Genomic DNA, 25,047 nt, shown 5'->3' with positions numbered 1-25,047 from the left:
GAAAAGAAAAGAAAAGGGAAACAAATAAGATTTCATGGTGAAACAGATATCGGGGTTTAAAATGAGTAATGAAATTGAGTTGAGAGTAATGAGTTGAGAACTGAGTCTAATTTTACTTTTTAATCTCCATGTCTACTAGTATATATAGCAAATAGTACACCGAATTGACAAAATGAGATCATATAGGAAATATTAAAATTGCTCCTGCATCTTAGCTAGTATCGTCATCATTACTGTATCGTTTGCATAAAAGAGACCTCTATGTAACTGTAGTGTACTTTAAGCAATACCAATCAAAAATCAACTTCTTAAGTCAGTATATAACGAGAATGGTAATCGATTGCATTCCAATCAATGTCTATTTGATATATACACACGTGTACACATGTACGTCATGAGGCAGGGTTGGTGCCGGGATACAAGGACAAAAAGACCATTCTCTCTCTTTTCCAGACAATTTCACTTTTGTTATGAGCAACAACGTATAAAACTCCTCTTTTCTTTTCTTTTAGATGGCCAGGAAATTCAGCGGTTTAGAAATCTCTCTGATCGTTCTTTTTACAATCGTATCTATAATTGCTGTGGCCCTCGTTGCGACATTAGCAACGAAAACACCAGCAGTCAGAGGTAAGGACAAAGACCCTGAAACAGAGAGGAGCTCTTTGTTGGATGGATGTACACACAGACACACAGACACACACACACACACACACACACACACACAGACTCATACATTAATACTGCCACCTGAGGAACCATTTGGAATATCTACAGTTCATGGTCATGAACATACAAACAGACACATACACTGACACTTAAGTGTGAGGTGGGAGTATACAGATATGTGTGAACACTCATAGTCTGTGTTAAAAGCACACACACATAGTCATACCTGAAATCTAAGGTAGCGATGTGGAAATTCTAGAGAAAAACTGTTCATCCTTGTAGACCAATTGCCAGATACAATAATTTCAAGCAATTATTAGTCATCTGGCCTTGTGCTCTCATCATGTACAACAGCCAAGAATAGACGTGTCCCTGTAGTCCAAATTAAAAGTAAATGCCCCTAGAGACATCCACACGAGGATATCTTGTGTCTAGTTAAGTGCAGTCCAGCACATACACCCTCACACATACACTCACACTTGAACTGAGATGTTTCTAAACAAAGACATTCACCACTCACCCTAACACCAGAAGAACCAAGAATGTGGCTATTAAGATGCTGAAACTTACAGTTCATATTTTGTTTTTGTTTTTTAACCCCTTACCTTCCATCTTAGATGTCAATAATGTGTATTGGCTCCAAGGCAGAAGAGCGGTAAGGGCTAGGCAATGGGAGTGACTTGCCAGGGTCACACAGCTTGGAAGTGTCTGAGGTCAGATTTGAACTCAGGACCTCCCTTCTCTAGGCCTGGTTTTCCATGCACAGAGCCACTCAGCTGCACCCCCCCCACACACCCAGTTTATACTTTGAATAGGGGTATCTGTGAAATTACCAAGGCACGCAAAGACTTTTAAATCAGACTAAAAGTGTACACACACACAGAGACTATATCCTTAGTTCAATGTACATTTATTTGACATGCACACACAAGTAGATATAGATATTTATAGGTGACAAAAAAGCATGAAGGGATAAAGATGTGAACTTCATGACAAAACCTATTATTTTGCTATTTTGCTTCATTTGAGAATATTCATAGAAGGGCACCTCTAATTCAGAGTCCAAGGGAGAAGATTTTCAGATACTATTCAAAGAAGAGGATCTATGTATCATCATCTCTAGAAAGTCTGCTGGCTCTAGAGCGTGAGGACATGATTTGATTCCTACCTCTGATCTTGAGCAGTCATTAAACTTCCTTCAATTTCCTCAGCTATAAATTAGGCAGATAAATTGACCATTACGAGTCTCATCTGGAACCTATTTTTGCTGATGTCTGAGCAACAGGGTTATCCCACAGGAGGTGTGTGGCTTGAGATTTTGAGCCATGTCAATGGGAGGCAAAGACACAAGGGAGTTCTACTCTCCACCCCAATCCTCTATGGAATCAGTAGAAATTTTACCAAAGAGGTTGTGAGAAACAATAGTATGTGGGCTAAAGATCTACAGGAAAGAGACAGGCCAATCTTTGGGAGCATGGTGAAATATGAAAAGAGGACTAATATTATCATCTCCATTCCTCCCACTTCCAAAACAAGTTTCTTCTTCCTCAGGCTCCACATGGCTAGTCCTTCAGTGAGTCCTCAGTGACCACAATCTCAAGGCATTTCACCATCTTGCTCTCTTCCTTCTGTAAACATCTGAACCTACTAAATATTTTGAAACACGGTATTATAAAGGCATGAGTGCTAGCCTAGAAGTTAGGGAGAAATGATTGTAAATTGGCCTTTGGCAATACTTGATGTGTTACTGGCCAAATCAATGAGAGATTAACTTTGAGGGAATGAGGAAACTCAGCTTATAAATGATAGGCAAGTTGTCCATTTGCATCAGTGCAAAAGGTTTTTAATAGAGGAAGTCCTCTAAAATAGTGAAATTACAGGTCTATCCATACATGCCTCCCCAAATCTTCATCAGCCTGTTGATTCATATTGAGTTTACACTCTAATAAAACACCAAATATTTTTTATCTGAAATCTATCACCATCTCCACTAAGTAGTGATTGTAGAGATCCTTTTGGACTTACTATTTGTTGTTGCTATTTTTGATAAAGTCCTTTGATTTATTTCCATTGTATAGGAAATACTTCGAGTAGAAATTGGGCTCTATTCTATCAAGAATTTTTTTTTCCTATCTATTATCTCTCCTAGTTTTATATCATCTCCAAATTCAATAGTCCCTTCAGTTACCCTATTATGTAAATCATTGATAAAATTTTTTCAGCAGCAGAGAACAAAGCAGAGATAATTGAGATATTCTAGGAGAGATAGCTCCTTCCATTTTAAGTCAAGATAATAATTCATCCTCTTTGGATCTGCCCATTGAACCAGTTTCCTCATTCATTTACATGTAAAACTGTATAGATGGATAGTATATATATACTGATTAGTAATAGTACTGTCTAGTGTATTTATAAGTTACTCCTAGACTAATACATGTTACTTAAGACTTACTAGCTGTGTGACCGTTTGAAAGTCACTTGAACATTTCCTTAGCTGTAAACGATAATAATAGCACCAACAGTTAGAGTTGTGAAGATCAAAATAATGCAATATTTCAAAAGTACGTAATTTACAAAAAGTACAATGATATTTAGTAAGTGCTATAAAAATGTCACTTTTTTTCTCCTCTCATTTTTTCCTTTCCTTATGTTTTCCATTCTCCCTTCTCCTACACTGCAAGATGGGATAAGATATGGTCAAGATTGATGAGGACTATGAGGAAGAACATTTCTATTTCCATATTTCTTTTCACCTCAAGACCATGTGAGGGACTACAGGAGAAGACATCATAACTAAGCTGTTGAGGGCAACACATGTATCATGAGAGTCTCATTGGGCAAAGACCTGGACTTGGGAAAAACAAACAAACAAACAAAAAAATAGGTTCATTTCTCATATCTGGTACTTCCTTAGCTGTGAGACTTCAGGAAGATCACTAACTGTCTGAGCTCCACTATTCTCATATGGAAAATGAGGCCATAATACAGAATGTCCTCAAAGATTTAGTACAGTATTAAGCTTCAAAATCTTTAAAAGCTTAAAACTGCACCAAACTTTTGGGGACACCCTATGTAGTTGCCTTACCTCAAATGACTGTCATTAGACCCAAAGGAGATCATACATGGTGAACCTCAAAGTGCGATAGAGATATCCACTATTTTGTATTACTTCCTCTTAATAAAACCAGCCTCAGCTGTAGTGAATATCTTAATTTGTATTTTATCATCTAAACAGTTATTTGTATTCATAAGCCTTATATTAGATAACTTGAAAACAGACATCAGCATGATATATGAAATATGAGAATAACATGTCATCTGCTTTATTGTAGAAATTGTTTCAGGAAGTGTACCTACTCCAGGAAACTGCCCAAGTGATGTGACTGCCAATGTAGACGGGAGAATAAACTGCATACCAGATCAATTTGCAACAGAGGTTTGAAAATTATTTTCATCTTTTCAATCTCATTTCTTCATTCTAGCATGTTATAATTACACTCTCCTGAAGCTATATACTCCTTATTGGAATATATTATCTCTATACACCCTAAGTCCTAGGATAGTACCTTGCCTATTATAAGTAGTTTATACATGTTGGTTCAGTTAATGAATGAAAATTGATAGATGGACATAAAAAATCTGCCCAATTCCACCTTTTATGGGATCTGAATATAAATTAGACTGCATTTGATGCACTGCTGAAACTTTTTTTTAACTATCATTCTATCAATAATATAAAACTGGTAGAAAGAAGCTCATATTTTGGCCAACCATGATAACTTGTTATCTTTTTAATTTCAGATAGTCTTCTCCCTTAGTTGGATGGATAAAGTCCTTGCATAGAGTAAAATGAGTTTTCATTGTGACTTTTTTTCCCTTGGGGGATAGTGGAAAGACTATTGAATTAAATTAATATCAGAAGACTTGAGTTCAAATATTGATTCTTCCACTCACTCTGTAACTTTAGGCCAGTCACTTTACTTGTTGAGCCTTACTTTTCCCACTTATAAAATGAAGGGATCGAAGTACCTGACTTCCAGGGTATTTTTCCAGCACTGAATTCTGATTCTATGATTTAAAGATAACACTCAGCCATCATTTTTTCTTCCTTTTTTTTTCTCATTTCTTTTATAATTTATTTATTTATTTAGAATATTTTTCCATGTTTGCATGATTCATGATCTCTCCCCACCCACCCCACACCCTTTCTTCCACCCTCCGGGATCTGACAAGCAGTTCCACTGAATTATCCATGTATCATTGTTCAAAACCTATTTCCTTGTTATTCATATTTGCAACAGAGTGATCTTTTAACATCAAAACCCTTATCATATTCCTATTGAACTATGTGATCAATCCTATCTTTTTCTTCTGTGTTTCTACTCCCACAGTTCTTTCTCTGGATGTAGATAGCTTCTTTCTCATAAGTTCCTCAGGGGATCATTGCATCACTGCTAGTAGAAAAGTCTATTGCATTTGATTGTGTCATAATGTATCAGTCTCTGTTTTCCTGGTTCTGCTCCTTTCTCTCTGCATCAATTCCTGGAGGTCATTCCAGTTCACATAGAAATCCTCCATTTCATCATTCCTTTCAGCACAATGGTATTCCATCCCCATCAGATACCATAATTTGTTCAGCTATTCTCCAATAGAGGGACCCCCCCCCAATATTTTCCAATTTTTTGCCACCACAAAGAGTGAGGCTGTAAATATATTTGTACAAGTCTTTTCCCTTATTATCTCTTTGGGGTACAAGCCCAGCAGTGGCATGGATGGATCAAAGGGCATGCAGCCTTTTAAAGCTCTTTGCGCATAATTCCAAATTGCCCTCCCTCCAAAATGGTTGGATAAATTTGCAACTCCAACAGCAATGCATTAGTGTCCCAATTTTGTCACAATCCCTGCAACATTTATTAGTTTCCTTTACTGTCATACTGGCCAGTCTGCTAGGTGTAAGGTGGTACCTCAGAGTTGTTTTGATTTGCATTTCTTTAATCAGGAGGGACATCATGGTTTTTGTTTTTTTTTTTCATTCAACCTGGTATACATGGAAATACCCTTAATGCCTTTTTTGAAATATTTTTTACATTTTTCATACCAGAGTCTTGAAAGAGCTCCCCTTCAAAAAGATAGAAGTGTTTTGTTCATTCAAGAGATATCATTGGCCTCTAATAATAATAAAAAAGGATATGTGAAAAGTAGGGATTGGTTATAGGCAGTGGGAGTTTCTTTTAAACCAAGTCAAGATGTCTGTACATCCTTTCTGTTTCTCACTGTCACCACTAAGAGACTTAGAAATCTCAATAGGTGATCATTCTAATCTTTTCCCTATCATTTCAAATGGTGTTAGGGAACCTTCAAATTCATTGATTTTCCTTCTTGCAATTTCCCTTTGATATACCTGCTATGTATTTGTCCATATCATTAAGGAGCATCAGCTTCATTTCTTTGTAATTGCATCATTCCATAGCTTACCACTCTTGCTAGATAAAAGTAATCCCCCTTATAAATAAGGGATTTTCACTGATAAGATAGTAGAATTTAAATTGAAGGTCAGGTGCTTGTGACACAGGTTAAAGAACCATCTAATAGCTTTTGAGCTAATAGTTCAAAATAAATCATAAGATAAATTGTAGAGGCATGAGCCTTCCCCCTTGAAGCTGATCCATGACCTGAAAAATAATTATGGAAGTTTAAAAAGGCTTATGCAGTTAAATACAGTTTTGATCTTTACATTTAAAAATTAAAGGAGGGAGAAAGGAAGAAGGTAATTTGGTAAATCGTCTTCTGAGCTAAGTAATTAAAGTTATGCAACTCTACTTGAAAGCTAATCATATTCAGAAAGGAAGTCATATAACAATATAGCCTAAGTGAGACAAAGGTAATTACCTTGTAAGAGACTTTCTCCCACACCAGTGCTGCTATTCTATAATATTACTATTTACATCTGCTCCACTCTCCCACTCCCATATCTAATGGGTAAAGAAAAGACATTATAGACTTATTATAGAATTCCTTCTAAATTTAACACTGAAAACATGTTCAATCTCACCAGACATATAATATTTGACATTTAATAATTTAAATTACTCATCAGGAATGTCATATATCATAACTTTGGCAACATATCCTCACGTGAAAATATGGAAGTGGATTAAATTTGAAGCATCCAGAGGGAAGGAAGCATTATTCCAAAATCCTTGTAATTCCTTGCATGAGAATCTCATAATGGCGATTGCTATATAATAAAGAGTCTGATTCAGGAATTCCAGTATTTACCTGTATCAGAAAAAAATTGATGAGATGAATTCGAAGGTTATTTAGGGGAGAAGAGGATTAGGGAAGGAGTTGGACATTAAACTTAGAAATGGGAATAACCAACCACCACTAATGATGTTTGTTTGACCTTGAACAGGAAATATGTGCTCAGCGTGGCTGCTGTTGGAGTCCATGGAATAGTACTACCTACCCTTGGTGCTTCTATGCGGACAATCATGGCTACAGAGTTAACAGTAGAGAAAAAACTAGTGCTGGTAAGATTAATTTATTCTCCAACCTTCAATCTATTCATAAAATGGATAATTTAACATAGAAACTCACTTTCCTTCCCTCTGTCTTTTTTAAGGAATGGAAGTTAAATTAAGCAGGATATCTTCACCTACTATATTTGGAAATGACATTGACAATGTCTTGCTCACCACGCAAAGTCAGACAGCCAGTCGATTTCGGTTCAAGGTTTGGTTTTCAAAGTCTTGGAATCAAATTTTTTAAGGAAAATAATAGATAAATTATACTCAACAAAGAATTGCTTTTCCTTTTGAAAGATGAAGCTTATTCCAAAGTGGGGAATTTAAAATAATTTCTAGTGGAATAAAATATCCTTGAAAGGGGAGATTTATTTTTGATGCTTCCTTTAATTCCCAAGTTCTGAGGATCATACCTAGATCATGACACTTGTTTATTAAAAAAGCAACAACAACTTGTTTATTAGAAAGCAAGATCACTTTGTTATGTTTGAGTAATCCATGAATGCTAAAAAAGTCAGTTGCAAGTTTAAGAAGAAGTTATTGACTGTTGCCAAATAACAGTAGTTGAAAAGTCAGCATTTTGAATTATAATTCTTAAAAAGAAATGAAATCAATATAACATTATTTACATATCATTTAATGATGAAATCTATTTAAATGATAAAAAATTCTTTTGGAATGACATTTCAATTGACATTTGAGCATTCTTTCAACTGTGAGATGCAACTTATCTTTGGAGTAATGAAGAGTTTGCTGGACTTAGAGCTGGCAAGACATGGGTTTGAATCCTGCCTGTATCATTTATTTTTTTAAAACCCTTACCTTCCATCTTAGAATTTATATTAAGCATCATTCCCAAGGCAGAAGAATCGTAAGAACTGACCAACTGTGGTTAAGTGTCTTGCCCAGAGTCACACAGTTAGGAAGTATCAGAGATTAGATTTGAACCCAGGACTTGTCATCTTCAAGCCTAGTTCTCTGTCCACTGAGCTATCTAACTGCCCCATCTCTGTCATTTATTAACATCTACTAGCTGTGAGAGTATAAGTAACGCAGCCTTCACAGGTATGCTTGCCTCATTTGGAAAAAGGATGTAGCTATACAGTTACAATCTTGTGTTTCTTAATGAGAGAATAACATTTCAAATCTTATATAATTTGCTATTATCATGTAATGAATGAATTGGTGGTGTAATAGTTAAAATTAAATGGGAAATAAGTAAGTTTAAAATAATAAAAGCAGCCAAATGGTACAATAGCCGATGAAAGAGAATTGAACTCAGAGTCCAAAAAATTGAGGTTCAAGTCCAGGCTATGACAATATATTGGTTGCGAGACCTGCTATCACTGCTCCTGCTGCTGCTGCTGCTGTTCCTCCTCCTCCTTCTAATAATGACTACAATTTACTACAGAGCTCTATATTTACACATGTGACCTTGAAAATTACCCTATTATGCCCTATTATGTTATTGCTACCTGTATCATTTATAGATGAGGAATCTTGGGTACGGATAAATGAAGAGACTTAATTGTGAGAAAGGTTGAAAAATGGGATTAAACCCCTTTAACTTTGTAATTCTAGTTATCCTACTCATTTCACACCAACTCTGAATATGCCTAAATATATATTCATAAATCACTTCAGAAAGTTGAAATTGGAGGCATTGTCGATTTTTATTCTCTTAGATACATACCACATATAGACCATTATTGATTGGATACTGGTAGGCTGTAGTTCATAGCTCAAGAGAGAGCATTTTAGTGGAGTCCCAATTGATTTAATATCAAACAATCTCAATTTACTCTTAAAATCCTTAATCTTTTCAGATTACTGATGCAAGCAAGAAACGATATGAAGTTCCTCACCAGTACGTACAAGAATTTACTGGATCAGAAGCTTCTGATGCAAAATATAACATAGAAGTGTCTGATAGTCCATTTTCCATTAAAGTGATTCGGAAAAGCAACAACCGAGTTTTGTAAGTGACTTCTTTTAATGTTTTTTTGCTTCCCTACAGGATTCTGGCCTCCTTAACTCTTTATTTTTTTTTTTAAATTTTTCATTAAACCCTTATCTTCTGTTTTAGAATAAATACTAAGTATTGGTTCCAAGGCAGAAGAGTGGTAAAGGCTGGGTAGTAGGTTAAGTGTCTGGTCCAGGGTCACATAACTAGCCATTGTATGAGGCCACATTTGAACCCAAGACTTCCTATCTCCAAGCCTGATGCTCTCTCTGTTATTTTTTCAGGTTTGACACAAGCGTTGGACCTCTGGTCTACTCAGATCAGTACTTACAAATCTCCACCAAACTGCCGAGTAACTATTTCTATGGTATTGGGGAGCACATACACAAACGGTTCCGTCATGATACATACTGGAAAAACTGGCCCATCTTTACTCGGGATGAACTGCCTGGTGACGTAAGAAATCATTTTCCATGTCTTCTTTTACATAGCCAAGAAAGAGAATGTGAGAAAAGATGAGACATCTATGAGTTTCTGAGTGTTATCTGCTGTTGTAAATACCCAAGGAAATTCCTTAATAGCCAATAGTCTCTGGCACCATCATTTAGATACGACGAGCACGCTTGCTATGAAATCTCCAGAGGATGATCCTTAGCCTCAAGAGACAGCATGTTTGCCATGATTATGAATTCCATTGAAGTTGGATGCTTCAGAGTAATAGTAGCCAGCCTTGAACTGATTGTGCTGTCAAGGTAGATGATATATCACAGAGCCATCGAGCATGAACAGATCCTACAGAACTAGAGAATGTTAGTGTATACACTGGTGATTAAATGGGCATTTTGTCATCAAAAAAGCTGTACTAAAAATTGTGTTGTTTAGTGGTTAGGAAACTTGTTGAATTCAGGAAGACAAGAATTCAAAATCTGTGTCTGACACACACACATTAGCTGTGTGATTTTGTTTATGTGACTTATCTGGGTCCCATGAAGATAATTGTGTCATTTTTTTGGGTAAGTGTTCAAGTTAGACCTCTAAGATTATAAATTGCAAAGACCACGTAAGCTTAAAAATTAATATACAATAACTCCAAGTATTATATTTTATAAGATTTACTAATAGTCACTTGAAGTAAAAGGAAATAAAAAGACAAAAGCCCGAATAAAGCCAGCTTTCCCAGTCACAAACGAGGGAGAAGAGAGCAAAAGGGTGGAGTTACATACAACTTATTTACAAAATGTGAGGATGTAAAATAGGGATGAAAGATAAAGGAAATTTGGGATGAGAAAAAGAATTCTGGGAGATGGAGTCTTTAGGGTACAACATCCTAATTACACAACACTGTTAACTTGCAGAAGCAAAAGGAACCTCATCACCTGGGAGTTCCCCATGCTAATGAAATAAGAAGTTTAATCATTATACCCTTAAATATCACATCACGCAAATAAAACTTTCCAGAATAATTTGAATCTGAACTCTAGGGAGCAAAGTACCACATACTCCAGTTGCAAAGGGATGGGTGAAAGGAATTAAAAAGTACATTGAGGCTGGAAGCCCTTGAGTAGGGAAGCTTTGTACGTTGGACATTCACATTCCTACTCTTGAACTAATCATCAGAGTCCTTGCTATACTCTCCCTTAATAGGTTCAGTAGTCTACCATAGGAAATCTGGCAGTTTGAATGGTGCTTTCTTTCCAACTTGTTCCCAACGTCATAACTGGCTGCTGACAGCTCTATTGGAATTGAGCCTATATCATAATGCATTTGGGAATAATCCACAGAATACTGTAAGCCTTGTGGGATCTTACAATGAAAACTGAAAGATAAAGTTTTTAAATATTTCTTCAGCATATACACTTTGAAAAAAATCAGAGAATTCTAACATTTCATGAATAAATATTTTACTTTTTTTTATAGAACAACCATAACTTATATGGCCATCATACATTCTTCACATGCATTGAAGATAATACGGGACTGTCTTTTGGAGTTTTCCTAATGAACAGCAATGCAATGGGTAAGGATCCTCTTTCTAAACACAGCACCTACAAAGATCTCTAATTTTATCAAAGGAATTGCTCCTTTTAGCAATAAATAGTGAAACTTTTTTATTAGGCCTGCTCATGCTGACTGCACATTTTTAGTAATATAGAGGATCTAGTCAGCATGTAGTCAGACTTTCCTTGAGTCTTCTTAGCCTTGTTTAAGATATTAATAGAACTTGATAGCCTCATCATGTTTGCCTCATTCTTGAAATGTGACCCTACTTTATATCATTCCTCTTCTGATAAATATTATTTGTAATTTGTGTGACTTACTCTTCATCCCCAAGTAACTCATCTTTGAGTGTTCCTTAATACATGTTTTGGACACTAGAATGCCTTGATTTCCAACCATACAATATCTGGAAAAAATGGATACTGAAATGATAGACCATTGTTTAAAAGAGAAACTTGGGGTGATTAAAAGTAATATGATAGAACTGACAAATAGAAATAAATAAGTCATAGCTTCATATATATATATATATGTTTAAATTAATTAAAATTTACTTTTTTAAAAATATTTTTCCATGTTTACATGACTCATTTTCTTTCCTTATTCTCTTCCTCCCCCCCTCCCAAAGTTGATAAGCAATTCCACTGGGTCATACAAATGTTATCACTTGATACCTATTTTCATATTTTATTCATTTTTACCAAAGAACTGAAAGCCCAGATCATATATCCATATAAAAAAGTGATAAGTGATAACATCACTTATGATAACTCATGACTTGAGTTTTTCTTTTGCATTTTTACTCTCATAGTTCTTTCTCTCAATGTAGATAGTATTCTTTCTCATAAGTCCTTCAGGAATATCCCATATTATTGTATTGCTATGAGTAGTAAAATCCATTATGTTTGATAATTCCATAATGTTTGACTTTCTGTGTACAATATTCATTTGGTTCTGCTCATTTCACTCTGCATCAGTTCTTGTAGGTCTTTCAAATTCATATTGAAATCCTCCAGTTCATCATTGCTTATAACACAATAGTATTCCATCACCATCAGCTACCACAATTTGTTCAGCCACTAGCATTTTATTTTTTTGTCAAAAGATACCTTTTCAAATGGGGGAATGGAAGGAGTTAGGTGGGTATTTAAATATATCAGAAAAAAATACATCTTTATAAAAGAACCATGTAATTTCTTGAAGATAATTTATGTACTCACACATATACATATACACACACAGATATACCACGTATATGATTACAGACATAAAGAGCTAAATATATCTAGATACATTCCATTGTGTTTTCAAGAAGTTATCTATTGCTCTAAATTATCAATAAGATCTTTTGAATGTTAGTAAGAAATTTGGATATCTATAATATACTAAAAACAAAGTCATAGGGTGATAATCTTCATCTTAATCACCAATCTTTATTATAATTTGGTAAAATATAAACCTCAGAAGAAATGTATATAGCTTAGATTTATGATTTAGTCTTCAGTATGAATATTCATTACATATAAATGTAGTGAATCTGTAAGCCTACCCCTTTAAAAAGTTCTTATCTTAGAATATTTGGTTTCTTTTTTTTTTTTTTATCAAGACAATGTTTTGGGAAAAAAGAGCTTGTACATTAAAAAAAGAAGAAGAAATTAGATTTCAAAATTTCAAAAATTAGAATGAAATTATGAGAGGGTATTAGTAATTATAGTTCTACTCCACACTAGTTGAAATGTGTGGGTAGAGGTATAAATTTGTGACTGTTATACATTTTTCTCTAAAAAATTAGAAAATAATAAATGCATCATTGGAATTTTGTGAATTACCAGTCATCTATTGACAATAATCTAAGCTGGTATAATAATTTAATTAATTTTTTATGCTAATATAAAAGTTCTAAAGTAATATTCTAGTTGCCAATTTAAAAATATTATAGGTTAAGTCAAAATGACTTATAGCATCTTTATTTACAAAGAGGTGGAAAGAGTGAAAGTGGAAAAATGTAGCTAAAGAGACTGATTTTAGCAAGTCTACAAGCCCTTCTCCGGTGAAATGAGGCTCAGCCCTGCAACCACTTCCCCACATCCCTTGTCCCCATGGATTTCCCATTAATTCTCAGAAGTCTGGTGGTGTTTTCAGCTAGAGTTCCACCAATGTAGCCTCCTCCAAAGCCAAGGCAGAAATCTCTAGAAACAATCTCTCCAGAAGCCAGGAAAGGAAGGCCAGCTACTCATCCAGCAAGCTGACACAGGATCCAGGGAAAGAGTCTTCTTCAGTCCAGCTCACTGACACAGAGTGTCCAAAGACAAACTTCAAAGAAGAAGATCAAAGGAGAAGATTGAAGGAGAAGTCCTTTGGACAGGAAGTTCAGGACTTTTTATAGTTCTTTTTCCATGTCATTTCCTGTTCCTTCCCCACTTTACAGGAACCAATCACAGTCTTTCAATTTGCTTAGCATTGTCCAAGGAGTGGGGGGTTGTGGCAGTAGCCTTTGGAGGTGTGAGCTTACTCTAGTAAGTGATTTGTGAATTCTCTTACCATTAAGTAGGGTGCTTTGAGTTCTTGATTTGTTTAGCTAAAAATAGGCAAGAAGAGAGTTCATTCTATCTTCACATTGGATATGCCAGTTATTTTATTTCTGCATATTATTTTACTGTTGACATTTGTTTTTTTTTAATTATATTTTTGCAGAAATGTTTATCCAGCCAACTCCTATAATAACGTATAGGGTAACAGGTGGAATTCTGGACTTTTACATTTTTGTAGGAGATAATCCAGAGCAAGTCGTCCAACAATATATTGAGGTATGGCTAAGACTTGCCTTATAGAACCTAAAACTACTTTTCTTATCTTTTTTCTTCAAGGATATCTAAAGAAAGTCTCTAACATGTATTTCCAGTTGCTTCTATCCTATAACAAATGTAAGCCCAATAGTTTAAAATAATATCTCCCTTCAGAATTTATAGAATGTTAGATATACCTGTAAAGGTACCTTAGGAGTCATTTAGTTCAACTCTCCTATTTGGAAGTGAGGAAATCGAGACCCATTAGGACAGGAGTATTGTTAGAGCAAGCCCCCAGCCAAAGTCTTTTAACTTATCCATTTCAGTAAAAAAGCACTTAATATCTATCATTTGCCTGGTTCTGACCAAGGAGCTAGGGCCACAATGACAAAGAATGAAAAAACCTCTTCTCTCAAAGAGAATGCATTTTATTGGGAAAAAGCATGAATGGATATAAGTATTTGCAGAAAAGTGAAGTCACATCTACTATGTGCCAGACTCTGTGCCTGCTTTTCTTCTTTCTTTCCTCTCTTACTTTTTCCCTCCTTGATAAATAAAGAAAATAATATTAGTGTTTAAAATTAGACATCCTCCTCTTTGTTAATGACTAATTAAAATCTTTCATGTTTAAGTTTATTGGAAGGCCAGCAATGCCTGCATACTGGGGTCTTGGATTCCAACTGAGTCGCTGGAATTATGTTACTCTTGATGAGGTGAAAAGTGTGGTAGAACGAAATCGGGCAGCTGGCATTCCTTTTGTAAGTGCAGTAAAATTTTTTATGCATTGAGATTCCTGATATAGATGATCAATTCTAAACTAAAAATACTAAGAAATTTTGTCATATGTTTTGTAACATTTGCTCCCTATAAGTCCTGGCAATTCTATTCATTTGTAATATTTTGTTATACATTCAGAGTTATACTATGTTTATAAAAATATGTATAGTCACTTCAGTCATCAGCACGATAATTATATATGGTATATTGCTGGAAATTAAACCACATAATACAAGCTATTCGAATTGTGTCAAATTGATTTTAAGTGATGACCAGAAAAAAATAACAATTGATATTGTCTTAGAAAAGAAAGATAATAATATAGATGTTGTAGTTAACAAATAGAAAAAAAAATCCCTAGGTTAAAAAGTGACACTTTTCAATCAGTATGAATTAAATTGATTTTTAAAAAACTCTTACCTTACATTTTAGAATCAATATTGTGTATTGGTTTGGAAGTAGAAAAGCAGTAAGGGCTAGCCAGTGGGGATTAAGTGGCTGGCTCAGGGGCTTAAATTAATCTTGATATGAACCATTAAAACTACAAAAGTGATATTTAGAAAGAGTATTTTTGCATATGTTATTGCTTTTAAGATTGTATTTAGTCTAAATCAAAATATTCTTAGTGAACATAATTCAGTTCATATGATAGTATTTGCAACAAAATGATAGTATTTGCAACACAAATTAAATCTGAAATTATAAGATTTTTGCATCTTGGAACTTATTCCTTGTCACAAATTACTAAAATAGATTTCATTGACTTTTAGGATGTTCAAGTCACTGATATAGACTATATGGAAGAAAAGAAAGACTTTACTTATGATTTGGATAAATTTGCAGGACTCCCTGAATTTGTTCAAGATTTACACAACCATGGACAGAAATATGTCATCATTCTGGTAATGATTAACTGTATACATTTTTCATCACTCTACCTTGAAAAAAATGAATAGAATATCTGAGTATTTTTTCTCTTCTGTTATTAGGATCCTGCCATTTCTACAGGAACACGACTTAATGGAGCTGCTTATGAGTCATTTATTAGGGGATCACAACAAGATGTGTGGATCAAGAAGGCAGATGGACAAACACCACTTGTTGGAGAGGTAACTACTGAATTTATAGACATTGAGTCTAATTCTAATATCCCTTTTATCCTATTATTTGGCAGCATAGAGTTTATTTCAATTGATATATTTGCTTTCAACAATTATTTCATTGGCAGGAAAATTATAGATGCAATTGTAATTTCAGTTGAGAACTAGAAGTTAGTTTAGAAGCCATCATAATCCTACTTCCTTATTTTACAAGTTAAGTAATTTAGATGAATAGAATTGCAATGTCTTATCCAAAGTCACACTGAGTCACAAAGATGAAGATTCAAATATGGGTCCTCTTACTCCAAAATTTTTTCCATTATACTAAACCACAGATTCTTTTTTTTAACCCTTACCACTATACAAATGATAATTTATTATTACTGTTAGGCTTGAGTTTATGCCATTTGAGTAACCATTAGTGGCTATGACTGAATTATGAACTCTTCTCAGTATATCATGTTGCCACTGGCATTTGGCATGAAACTTATATCTTATATCCCTGGGTTAATGAGAGTGTACTGATTAAAATAAGAAAAATAACTTCTTACTAAAGTCATTACTAAGATCACATAGAAAGACCATGCAATAAGTCTACAGAATTACTTAGTCTTGAGAATAAAGCAAATTCTTAATATGTGATTGTTGAGTTGAATTAAGTAGAGATCTTCTAGAATGTATAAGGGGGAAAAAAGAATAAAGTTCCTTGTTTAATGACCAGAAAATATGCCATTTGGTAGCAATGTAACCACTATTTTAAATACATATATATATATGTATATATATATATACATATATATACAATCATAATCAAGTTAATTGAAAGGCCTCTTCTCAGTAAAGACTACAAGGTATTGGTTAGGGTCTTGCACTATGGAAAGGATAACTGAGTGACAGGACTGTGCTGGAGTCAGGTCAAATGAACCCTTGAGATGCCATTGTTAAATTTTCAGGAGGAGCATTCATACGTTGAAAATCAGCAGATGATAGAAATCAAAATTTGGTTTATTGTTTTGTTGCTTTATCTAGACTTAAGAATGTAATGGAGAAAATGATGATGCCAATATAACTTTAAAATGTGTCATGGATATCTTTTTGTACATTTTGGAGAGGTAGATATTTATTAGACATTTATCAAAATATCACTTCTTTTTTTTTTAAACCCTTAACTTTTGTGTATTGGCTCCTTGGTGGAAGAGTGGTAAGGGTGGGCAATGGGGGCCAAGTGACTTGCTGTCTGAGGCCAGATTTGAACCTAGGACTTCCCATCTCTAGGCCCGACACTCAATCCGCTGAGCTACCTAGCTGTCCCCTAAATATCACTTCTTGTACCTAATGGCCCATTATTTCTGGGCAAAACTGTAGTGAGCTACAAACATTGGATATCTCCATTGAGTTTGGCATCAAAAATAAGCCCATTGGAGCAGAGGGTGTGGGTGTGGGACACATTGTCAAAAGAGGGGTGAATTGGCTTAGGTCAGAAACAGTCATTCAGAGTTCCCAGGCTAATTGACTTGGAAGAGATAGGAAAAACCAGTTTTAAAATGATACTGAATAAAACAAAATAGTCAGATAAATGACAATATTTTGAGCCTTATAAATTTGGATGAAAAGAAAGCATTTTCTTTTTTCATGATTAAAGCAAAGCAAAAGTAAGATATGGAGAAGATAACCAATGTCTGATCTGATTTAGCGATTTCTCTAAAATTTATCTAAATGGTTTGGTTCTGTGTTCCACCAAGAAAAATTGTGGCAATCCAGCGAAATCACTTATGTGAATCACCTGGCAATGCATAAAACTCAACAAAAGAGTTAGCTATTGTAGAATTATTATGATTATTTCAATTCTGGCTATGAACAATTCTTTTTCCTCGTCTATCAGACATTTACTCATTTTTCTCTTTCTCTGTGGCCATGTATAGCTGTTGACAATATCATCCTTTAACCTTTCACTTTTAGGTCTGGCCTGGCTTAACTGTGTTTCCAGACTTCACCAGTCCTGCATGTACAGAGTGGTGGGCAAATGAGTGTAAAATCTTTCATGACACAGTGCCCTATGATGGATTATGGATTGTAAGTAATTTTTTTTTAACTGCAAATGTCAGAAAGTCGAGGTAAAAAGAATGTCTAGTCACAGTAACAACCATTGAATACTAAGATATTTCTCACCAACATAGAAATTCATAAATCATCTCTGTGTACAAACTGAAAGGAAAAATTTTCAGGAATACAGATTGATTTTTTTTCTTAGTTCTTTCAGTAATTTACTGGTAACAGTCATTCTTTGATGTGGTTATTTTTATTCCCCCATGCAGTCTACAAATGTAGAACCTGAGACACAGCCTTAAAAAAATAACCACTGGTCTGTGCTTGTGAAATACGGCACAGGGATATTCCTGTGGCTGTGAAACAGAACGTGCATCCTTGGACCATGTGCTGATTGGACTAATGACCTGGGCAATATGTGTAGGATGGCCAAGATAACCAGGAACAAAGTTAAACAGAAATAAATATTAAAAACGGGTCCTGTTTCTCAGGAAATGTTAAAAATATAATTATGGATAGGAAGCTGTTTTTAATAAACTTATATGTACTATATACACTATGAAATCATAGGAGAAATCCCTTCTGTTTTTACCAATGAGAAGTTATTGTGTCTGTGACAGATCATATGCCCCAGAAACTCCATTGAAATGAGTCAATAGTGGACCAATGGCTTACTCTTTCTCTTTCTTAGAATACCCAGGAGATAATAGCATCTGGATAACATGGTACCACTTACAACTCGTTTGGTAAAGAGTGAGGGATGCTCTGCTGTTTCACATGGGCCTTATTGCTACAGTGGGCCCCCATACAGAAGTTATCCACAGAGTTATATGCCCTGGGAACTTTGAGGAATATCAAAGGAAAAAGCAACATTTTTTACCTACCAGAAGCTTAGAGTTAAAAGGGAAGACAGGCTATGCAAGAACATCATTTCAAGATATGCTAATTTTGATGAGTGTCTTAAGAAGGTAGGGATGATAGTTTATTAGAGAAGGGAGAGAACCCTTTCAAACTGGAGTGATGAGAAGACTTTGTGATGGGCTACTTCACAAAGAATGGGAAAGAATTTCTTCAGGAGGGAAGACAGAGATATAGGCTTGGGAAAGATTCATTTGATGACTATGACCAGATGTAGGGGAGCAAAAGGGTATTAGTATCTTCTAGGCTAACCCTACCATTTTGCAGATGAGAGGATTGATAGCCAAAGAGGTTTATAGGATCATAAGATGACATATTTAGAGGTGTAAAGAATCTTAGATGCCATCTTGTCCAATTCTCTTATTTTGTAGATGAAGAGCCTGAAATCCAGGGAGGTTCATAAAATGCTAAATTTAGAGCTAGAAGGGATTTCAAAACTCAGTCCAACAATATACTTTCATCAATGAGGAAAATGGAGCCCATGGAGGTTTTATAACTTCCAAGGCAATAGAAGCAGTAACCGTGAGAGGCAGGTTTGAAAGAAGGTCTTTAGGAATGGCAGAAACTCTATTCTTTCTGTTACAACTACCATATAATGGAAAAGCCCAAATGGAAGACATGGGAATTAGACAGATTTGCTATATTGCCTATAGAAAAGGGAGAAAAGTTAATGACCTCTTGAGGGCTACTGGCAGCATCCACAGAATTTTGCCCAATGGAGTAAAGTGTCCCACTGAGGCAGGAGAGAGATTTTTCTCTACAAGTGTCTAGTGATAGCCTGTTGTAGGCTGATTCCTATAAGTTTCTGAGTCAAGGGACATATCCAATATAGGTTTAAATAAGCCTGAGATATTTTAAACATGTGAATGTCCGTATATGTATGCATATGTGGATATATATGCATGCATGTTTCCATAATACACATGCAAAGCCTATTGTTATGGAACTCTCTCCCTATGTATTATAATCATATACACATATATGTACATATATTTATACATGCATATAGATATAGAAATAGAGATAGAGAAAGAGACAGAAAGGGGAAAGAGAAATAATAGCAGATAGAGAGACAGAGACTGAGACAGTTTATCTGTTTGCTGAAAATTGAAATCCTTTATCCCTTTTCAGTGGATAGGAGGGGTTTACAGTGCTAGGGAAAGGAAATGATAATATTTGAGGAAGGGAAAAGAGAATGTTTCATTTACCAATTACTTAGTTTTTCTCTTCTGACTAATCCTTAGAGAAAATCAATGATAATCATTTTATATTTTTACTTCTTTGAATATCAGTGATTTTTTGAATAGAGCTGATATTTCTTTTGTGTATAGAGTGTGTATACTTTCTTTTACCATGGAAAGTGGGCATGTGCTCTGTAGATTCAGCCTTAGAGAGCTACCTTAGACATGGAGAGGTGGTGACTTAATTAGGGTAACATCCATTAAATGTCAAAGGCAAGATTTGAATTCATGGATTCTGAGACCAGTCCTCTATGCCCTGTTGTCTACGTTAGTGGAATAGATCTCAAAAATAATCAAGGCTCTAATGATCTGGAATGGCCACCAAAGCCCTTGTCTAGTATTCTCTTAAAATATTTGTCTTTTGTGATTGCTGTTTATTGTTGGATTTCATATAAATTCTATTTTATATTCATCATACATCTGATAAACAGCCTTTTGTGAAGAGTAGAAAGCTTGACCACATAGCTAATATATAGCAGAAGCATGACTTGAACCTTCCTAGATCTTTTTGAGTCAAAAAATTTTCCCTTCTGTCTTTCACAGAAAAAAAAATGACATAGCAGTAACACTGATGATGGTAGTGGTGATAATAGCTAGAATTTAGAAAAAAAAATAAAATTTGAAAAGCTATATTATGTATTTTAACCTCAAAATAATCCTGTGAGGTACTTGTTATTATTGACCCTGTTTTCAGATGCACAAACTGAGGAAATTAGATTTCCTTAAATTACTTGCCTAGAATAACAAAGTAGTATAGAATTTTGGATCTGAATTTAAGAAAACCTGGATTAAAACTCTACTTCTGTCACTTACATATCATATCCACATTGGGTCATTATTAATTGTTTTTAATAAGTAGAATATGGTTTAGGAATTCACTACTTCCTAAAACAATATGGCAACTTGATATGCTTTCCTAAAATTGGAATGTACATAACTAATCTGCAACCACTCATAATAAAAGATGTTGTTTATCACTGTATCTCTTTAGGATATGAATGAAGTGTCTAGTTTTCTTCAAGGGTCAAGGGAGGGATGTACACCCAACAAACTGAACTACCCACCTTTCACTCCAGGTAAGTTTGCTACCTTTTATGACATAGAATTCAATTTTTATTCCCTTTCTTTTTATGTTATTGAAAAAAAGTGTAGCTGTATTTTGTGCCTTCTTGTAACTACTGTAAAATGAACCAGAAAAGAAAATAGTAAACCACTCCAGTATCTGTGTCAAGAAAATCCCAATTCAGGTCATAAAGAATTGAAAGGACTAAAACAATTGAACAGCAACAAGCACTACTAAAAGAAACAAAGTAAATTAGATTATTCTTTAAAGATATGATTTTAAAAAACTCATAGGTGAGAAGCCCCTAGTAAAATAAACTATGCTTTTAATGCACTCTAGCTATGACTTCCCATTGCTATAAATCATTTTGTCACCATCATGTAATTTAAAACAAATTAAATAAGATATAATGTTTTCTAAGAGGACCTTACAAGGTGTTCTGAAAAGTATTACAATGGACCCCACACTGTAATAACTTAGCGTAGCTCCTTGCATTCCATTTATCCAGAAAAACAGTTCTCCTTATTGCAGAAGAAAGACAAAACCTAATTACAACTCATTGGTGGTAGGGATGTGTGTGTGTGTGTGTGTGTGTGTGTGTGTGTGTGTGTGTATAACATTTATGTAGTACTTTAATGTATGCAAAATACTTTGCAAAATTTTGTTTCATTTAATCCTCAAAACCACCCCAGGAGGTAGGAATTCTTATTAAATTTCATTTTACAGATGAGGAAATTGAGGAAGAGAGTTGTTTAAGTAACTTGCCCAGGGTCACACAGATAGTAACTGATGTGTTCTGACTCTCAGTCCAACACTCTATACCCTGTGCCATGTAGCTGCCTCTGGGTGAAACCTGAGCTATCTTTGGCAATGGACTTCCATAAGATGCAGGGTAATATGGCAAGTACATTGCTCTACTTGGAGTTACGAGAACTAGTTTCATATATTTTCTCTGACACCAGCTCTTTGACTTTGGGCAAGTCATTTCACTTATCTGAGCCTCTATATATTCATCTTTAAAATGGACCTCATGGATCTATTACAAGAGAAGTCTTCTAAAGATTCAAAATTAACATATTATTTCTATCATTATTATTGAGTTGAGTAGAATGATGAAATTTGCTTTGATGTTCTCAACTAATATGAACATTTATGAGGCAACATAAATCCTTAAAGGGTGACACATGTAAAATTTAATCCAATGCAAACCTTTTTTTTGTTTGTTTATGATTTTAGATGTATGTCATCCTTTGTGATTTGAAGTTGATTACATATACTATACTAATTAGCTATCAAGACTGATTTTTAAAGAAGAGTATTCATTGTTACTGTTTAATTTCCCCCCTTTTCACTCATTTATTGACTTTCATGTCATTAATCCATTAAGGTAAGTATGATGTTAGTAGTTAATGAAGGTTTAAAGCAAATGGCCAAATGAAATAGAGATTGAGGAAAAATGGACAGCTTAAGCGATGCAAATTAATTAACAGTATTCTCTGTTTCACTTAGCATATTTGTTCATTTATGGACACCTTATTTGAGAAAGGACATTGATAATGTAAAAAAGTCTAAGGAGAACCACCATTATGATATAGTTCTCTGATTCCAACCCATAAGGGGAACAACAGCCAAAGAATTGGGAAGATTTAAGCTATAGAAGAGATTGAATGAGTGTTCAACAGCTGTCCTTATCAATATGAAGGGCCACCAGTGGAAGAGACAGATTAGAGTTGCTTTTTTATGCCCACAGAATACAAAAGAAACAAAAATAGTGGTTTGTTGTTGTCAAGTTGTTTCAATGGTGTCTGACTCTTTGAGACCCCATTTGGGGTTTTCTTGGCAAGGCTATTGGAGTGGTTTGTCAATTCCTTCTTCAGCTGGTTTTACAGATGAGGAAAATGAGGAAACAGAGTGAAATGCCTTGCCCAGGGTCATACACCTAGTAAATATCTGTCAGATAGAACTCAGAAACTTGAGTCTTCCTGAATCCAGGTCTAGGAATCTATCCACTGTACCAAGTTACAAAGAGGCAGATTTGGTCTTGACATTATGGAAAACTTGCCAAGAATAGGAGGTATTGCAAAACCGAATGGGTTTCAAGAGGAGATAGTAGGTTCTCCATCACGGTTAATCTTTAAGTCAGTGCTAGATGATTCCTTACAAGGTGTGCAGTAGAAGAGATTCTCATTTCTGGGCAGTCTAAGCTAGGTGGGCTTCCAGGTCTCTCCCAGGTCTGAGATCCTGGGAATTAACAAGATTATCTGTTATTCTCTCCAGCCTGTTTTTTCTTATCTAACAAATAATTATAAATTAAAACAAACAAACAAGATTATCTGACTTAGTTCAGCTAAGTGTAGCATGACAATAAAAGATGAAATATAGTAAATGAAAGGCCCGAAAGGGTATTCTTGATATTATATATGATGAGAAAGCAAAGAATGGAGCTTCAATCAGTGGACTCTAAGTTCCTCTAGGATAGGAAAATCAGAACTACAAATAGTAGTTCTTTTCACATGGTAAGTTCTTAATAAATGATTATTGATTTGAATTGGTATAAGAAAAAAAAATCTCAGCAATGTTATTTTCTATTTCTAAGGTATTCTTGACAGACTCATGTATTCAAAGACCATTTGTATGGATGCTGTGCAGCACTGGGGGAAGCAATATGATGTCCACAGTCTCTATGGATACAGCATGGCAATAGCCACAGAAAAGTAAGGGGAACAAACATTATTCATTGCTTTTGTTACCTAAAAATGAGAACATAATTCTATTTATTAATCTACAAAACAAAGTGCATAAAATTAAATTAAACCCCAGAATAGGGTGTCATTTATTGGCCCCCAAATTTCAAGTTATTGTGGGAAGGTGAAAAAAACTTTCAAAAATAGGATATTGCATTATCCTTCAACCAGTGCAAATTGGTACCTTCTCTGTAATTTATAGAATGTTGCCTAGAACACTGAGAAGGAAAATCACTTGTTAGGGTAATACAACCAGAACTCTATCTGCTGTGCATCTCTCTTTTTATAAAAAAATAATCTAAGATATTTATTTGGCTTTTGGAGTCACTTTTTTCTTCTTTTATCTTAATTAATAATCAGTGACCCCAGATAAGAATATCCCTATTTTCAAAAATTTCACTCAGCTACTGGTTTGAATATCCTTGCTAGACTGAATGTGACTATTTCCCCACAATACACAGCAAAGTTTTGAAATGGAATTTCTCTTCATCTACAAAATACAATTTTTATGTGTATTTTAACAACTGTATATGAACCAATGGAGCACACTGGGCAACCTTTCATTCATGTGGAACCCTCAAATAGAGGTCCACCATGGTTGAGGCTTTTGGTGTCAGTATTTGACATATTGTTACCATTTATTAAACATCTATTATGTGTCAAACAGTATAGTAAGCATAGAGGATAAAAATAAGAAAAAGAAAAGCAATGTTTATTCTCAACAACACCATCTAATGGGGAGAAATGATATGCAAAACGAAGCCAAAAAGTTGGAGGGGAAGTGCCAGGTTGTATCTGGGAGGCTGATCAAGATGATGGCTGAGTCAAAACCACACAAGGGAGATGATGCCAAATAAAGAGATGGCTGGCATTTTGAGCTTTCTATGAGAAAAAAAATAGAGAGAAGTTTCTTTTTTTACTTTTTTTTCTCTACCCTTCAGCCCTACAAAGAAGTAGAAAAAAAAGTTAATAAGGCTTAAGTAGCAAAGCTCATCTTTATGATGATGAGTTTCTTGGTGACATCCAGATAAGTGTATAAAGAATTCCCCATTTGAAAAGAGAAATAGTGCAATGATAAGCAAATAAATGGTGCAAATAAAAGTCAAGTGTAACAGTGGAAGAGAGCCCTGGCTCCAAAGTCAAAAGATCTGAGTCTTTATTCCTGCCCTATCATTAAGTAGCCAATTGATATTTGGGAATTCACCTCTCTGGATTTCA

The 25,047-nt window shown here is 34.8% G+C and overlaps 1 protein-coding gene across 1 annotated transcript in view; it reads left to right on the top strand.

Annotated features, from left to right (window-relative positions):
- The first annotated feature begins 512 nt into the window (after positions 1-512).
- The window catches only part of SI (sucrase-isomaltase), a 95,395-nt gene continuing 70,860 nt past the window's right edge, over positions 513-25,047 (top strand). The window contains exons 1-14 of the mRNA XM_044667712.1: positions 513-627; positions 3,999-4,102; positions 7,082-7,199; positions 7,292-7,401; positions 9,020-9,171; positions 9,441-9,612; positions 11,074-11,173; positions 13,849-13,961; positions 14,573-14,698; positions 15,488-15,619; positions 15,707-15,826; positions 17,777-17,890; positions 21,014-21,098; positions 23,682-23,799. Coding sequence (XP_044523647.1) covers positions 513-627; positions 3,999-4,102; positions 7,082-7,199; positions 7,292-7,401; positions 9,020-9,171; positions 9,441-9,612; positions 11,074-11,173; positions 13,849-13,961; positions 14,573-14,698; positions 15,488-15,619; positions 15,707-15,826; positions 17,777-17,890; positions 21,014-21,098; positions 23,682-23,799 — 1,679 coding nt within the window. The remainder of the gene's footprint in view (positions 628-3,998; positions 4,103-7,081; positions 7,200-7,291; positions 7,402-9,019; positions 9,172-9,440; positions 9,613-11,073; positions 11,174-13,848; positions 13,962-14,572; positions 14,699-15,487; positions 15,620-15,706; positions 15,827-17,776; positions 17,891-21,013; positions 21,099-23,681; positions 23,800-25,047) is intronic.

The sequence above is a fragment of the Gracilinanus agilis genome, chromosome 3 (genome assembly GCF_016433145.1).
Source record: "Gracilinanus agilis isolate LMUSP501 chromosome 3, AgileGrace, whole genome shotgun sequence".
NCBI classification, from domain to species: Eukaryota; Metazoa; Chordata; class Mammalia; order Didelphimorphia; family Didelphidae; genus Gracilinanus; species Gracilinanus agilis.
Note: the sequence above shows the minus strand (reverse complement) of the source record. Positions and strands in the feature narration are given on the sequence as shown.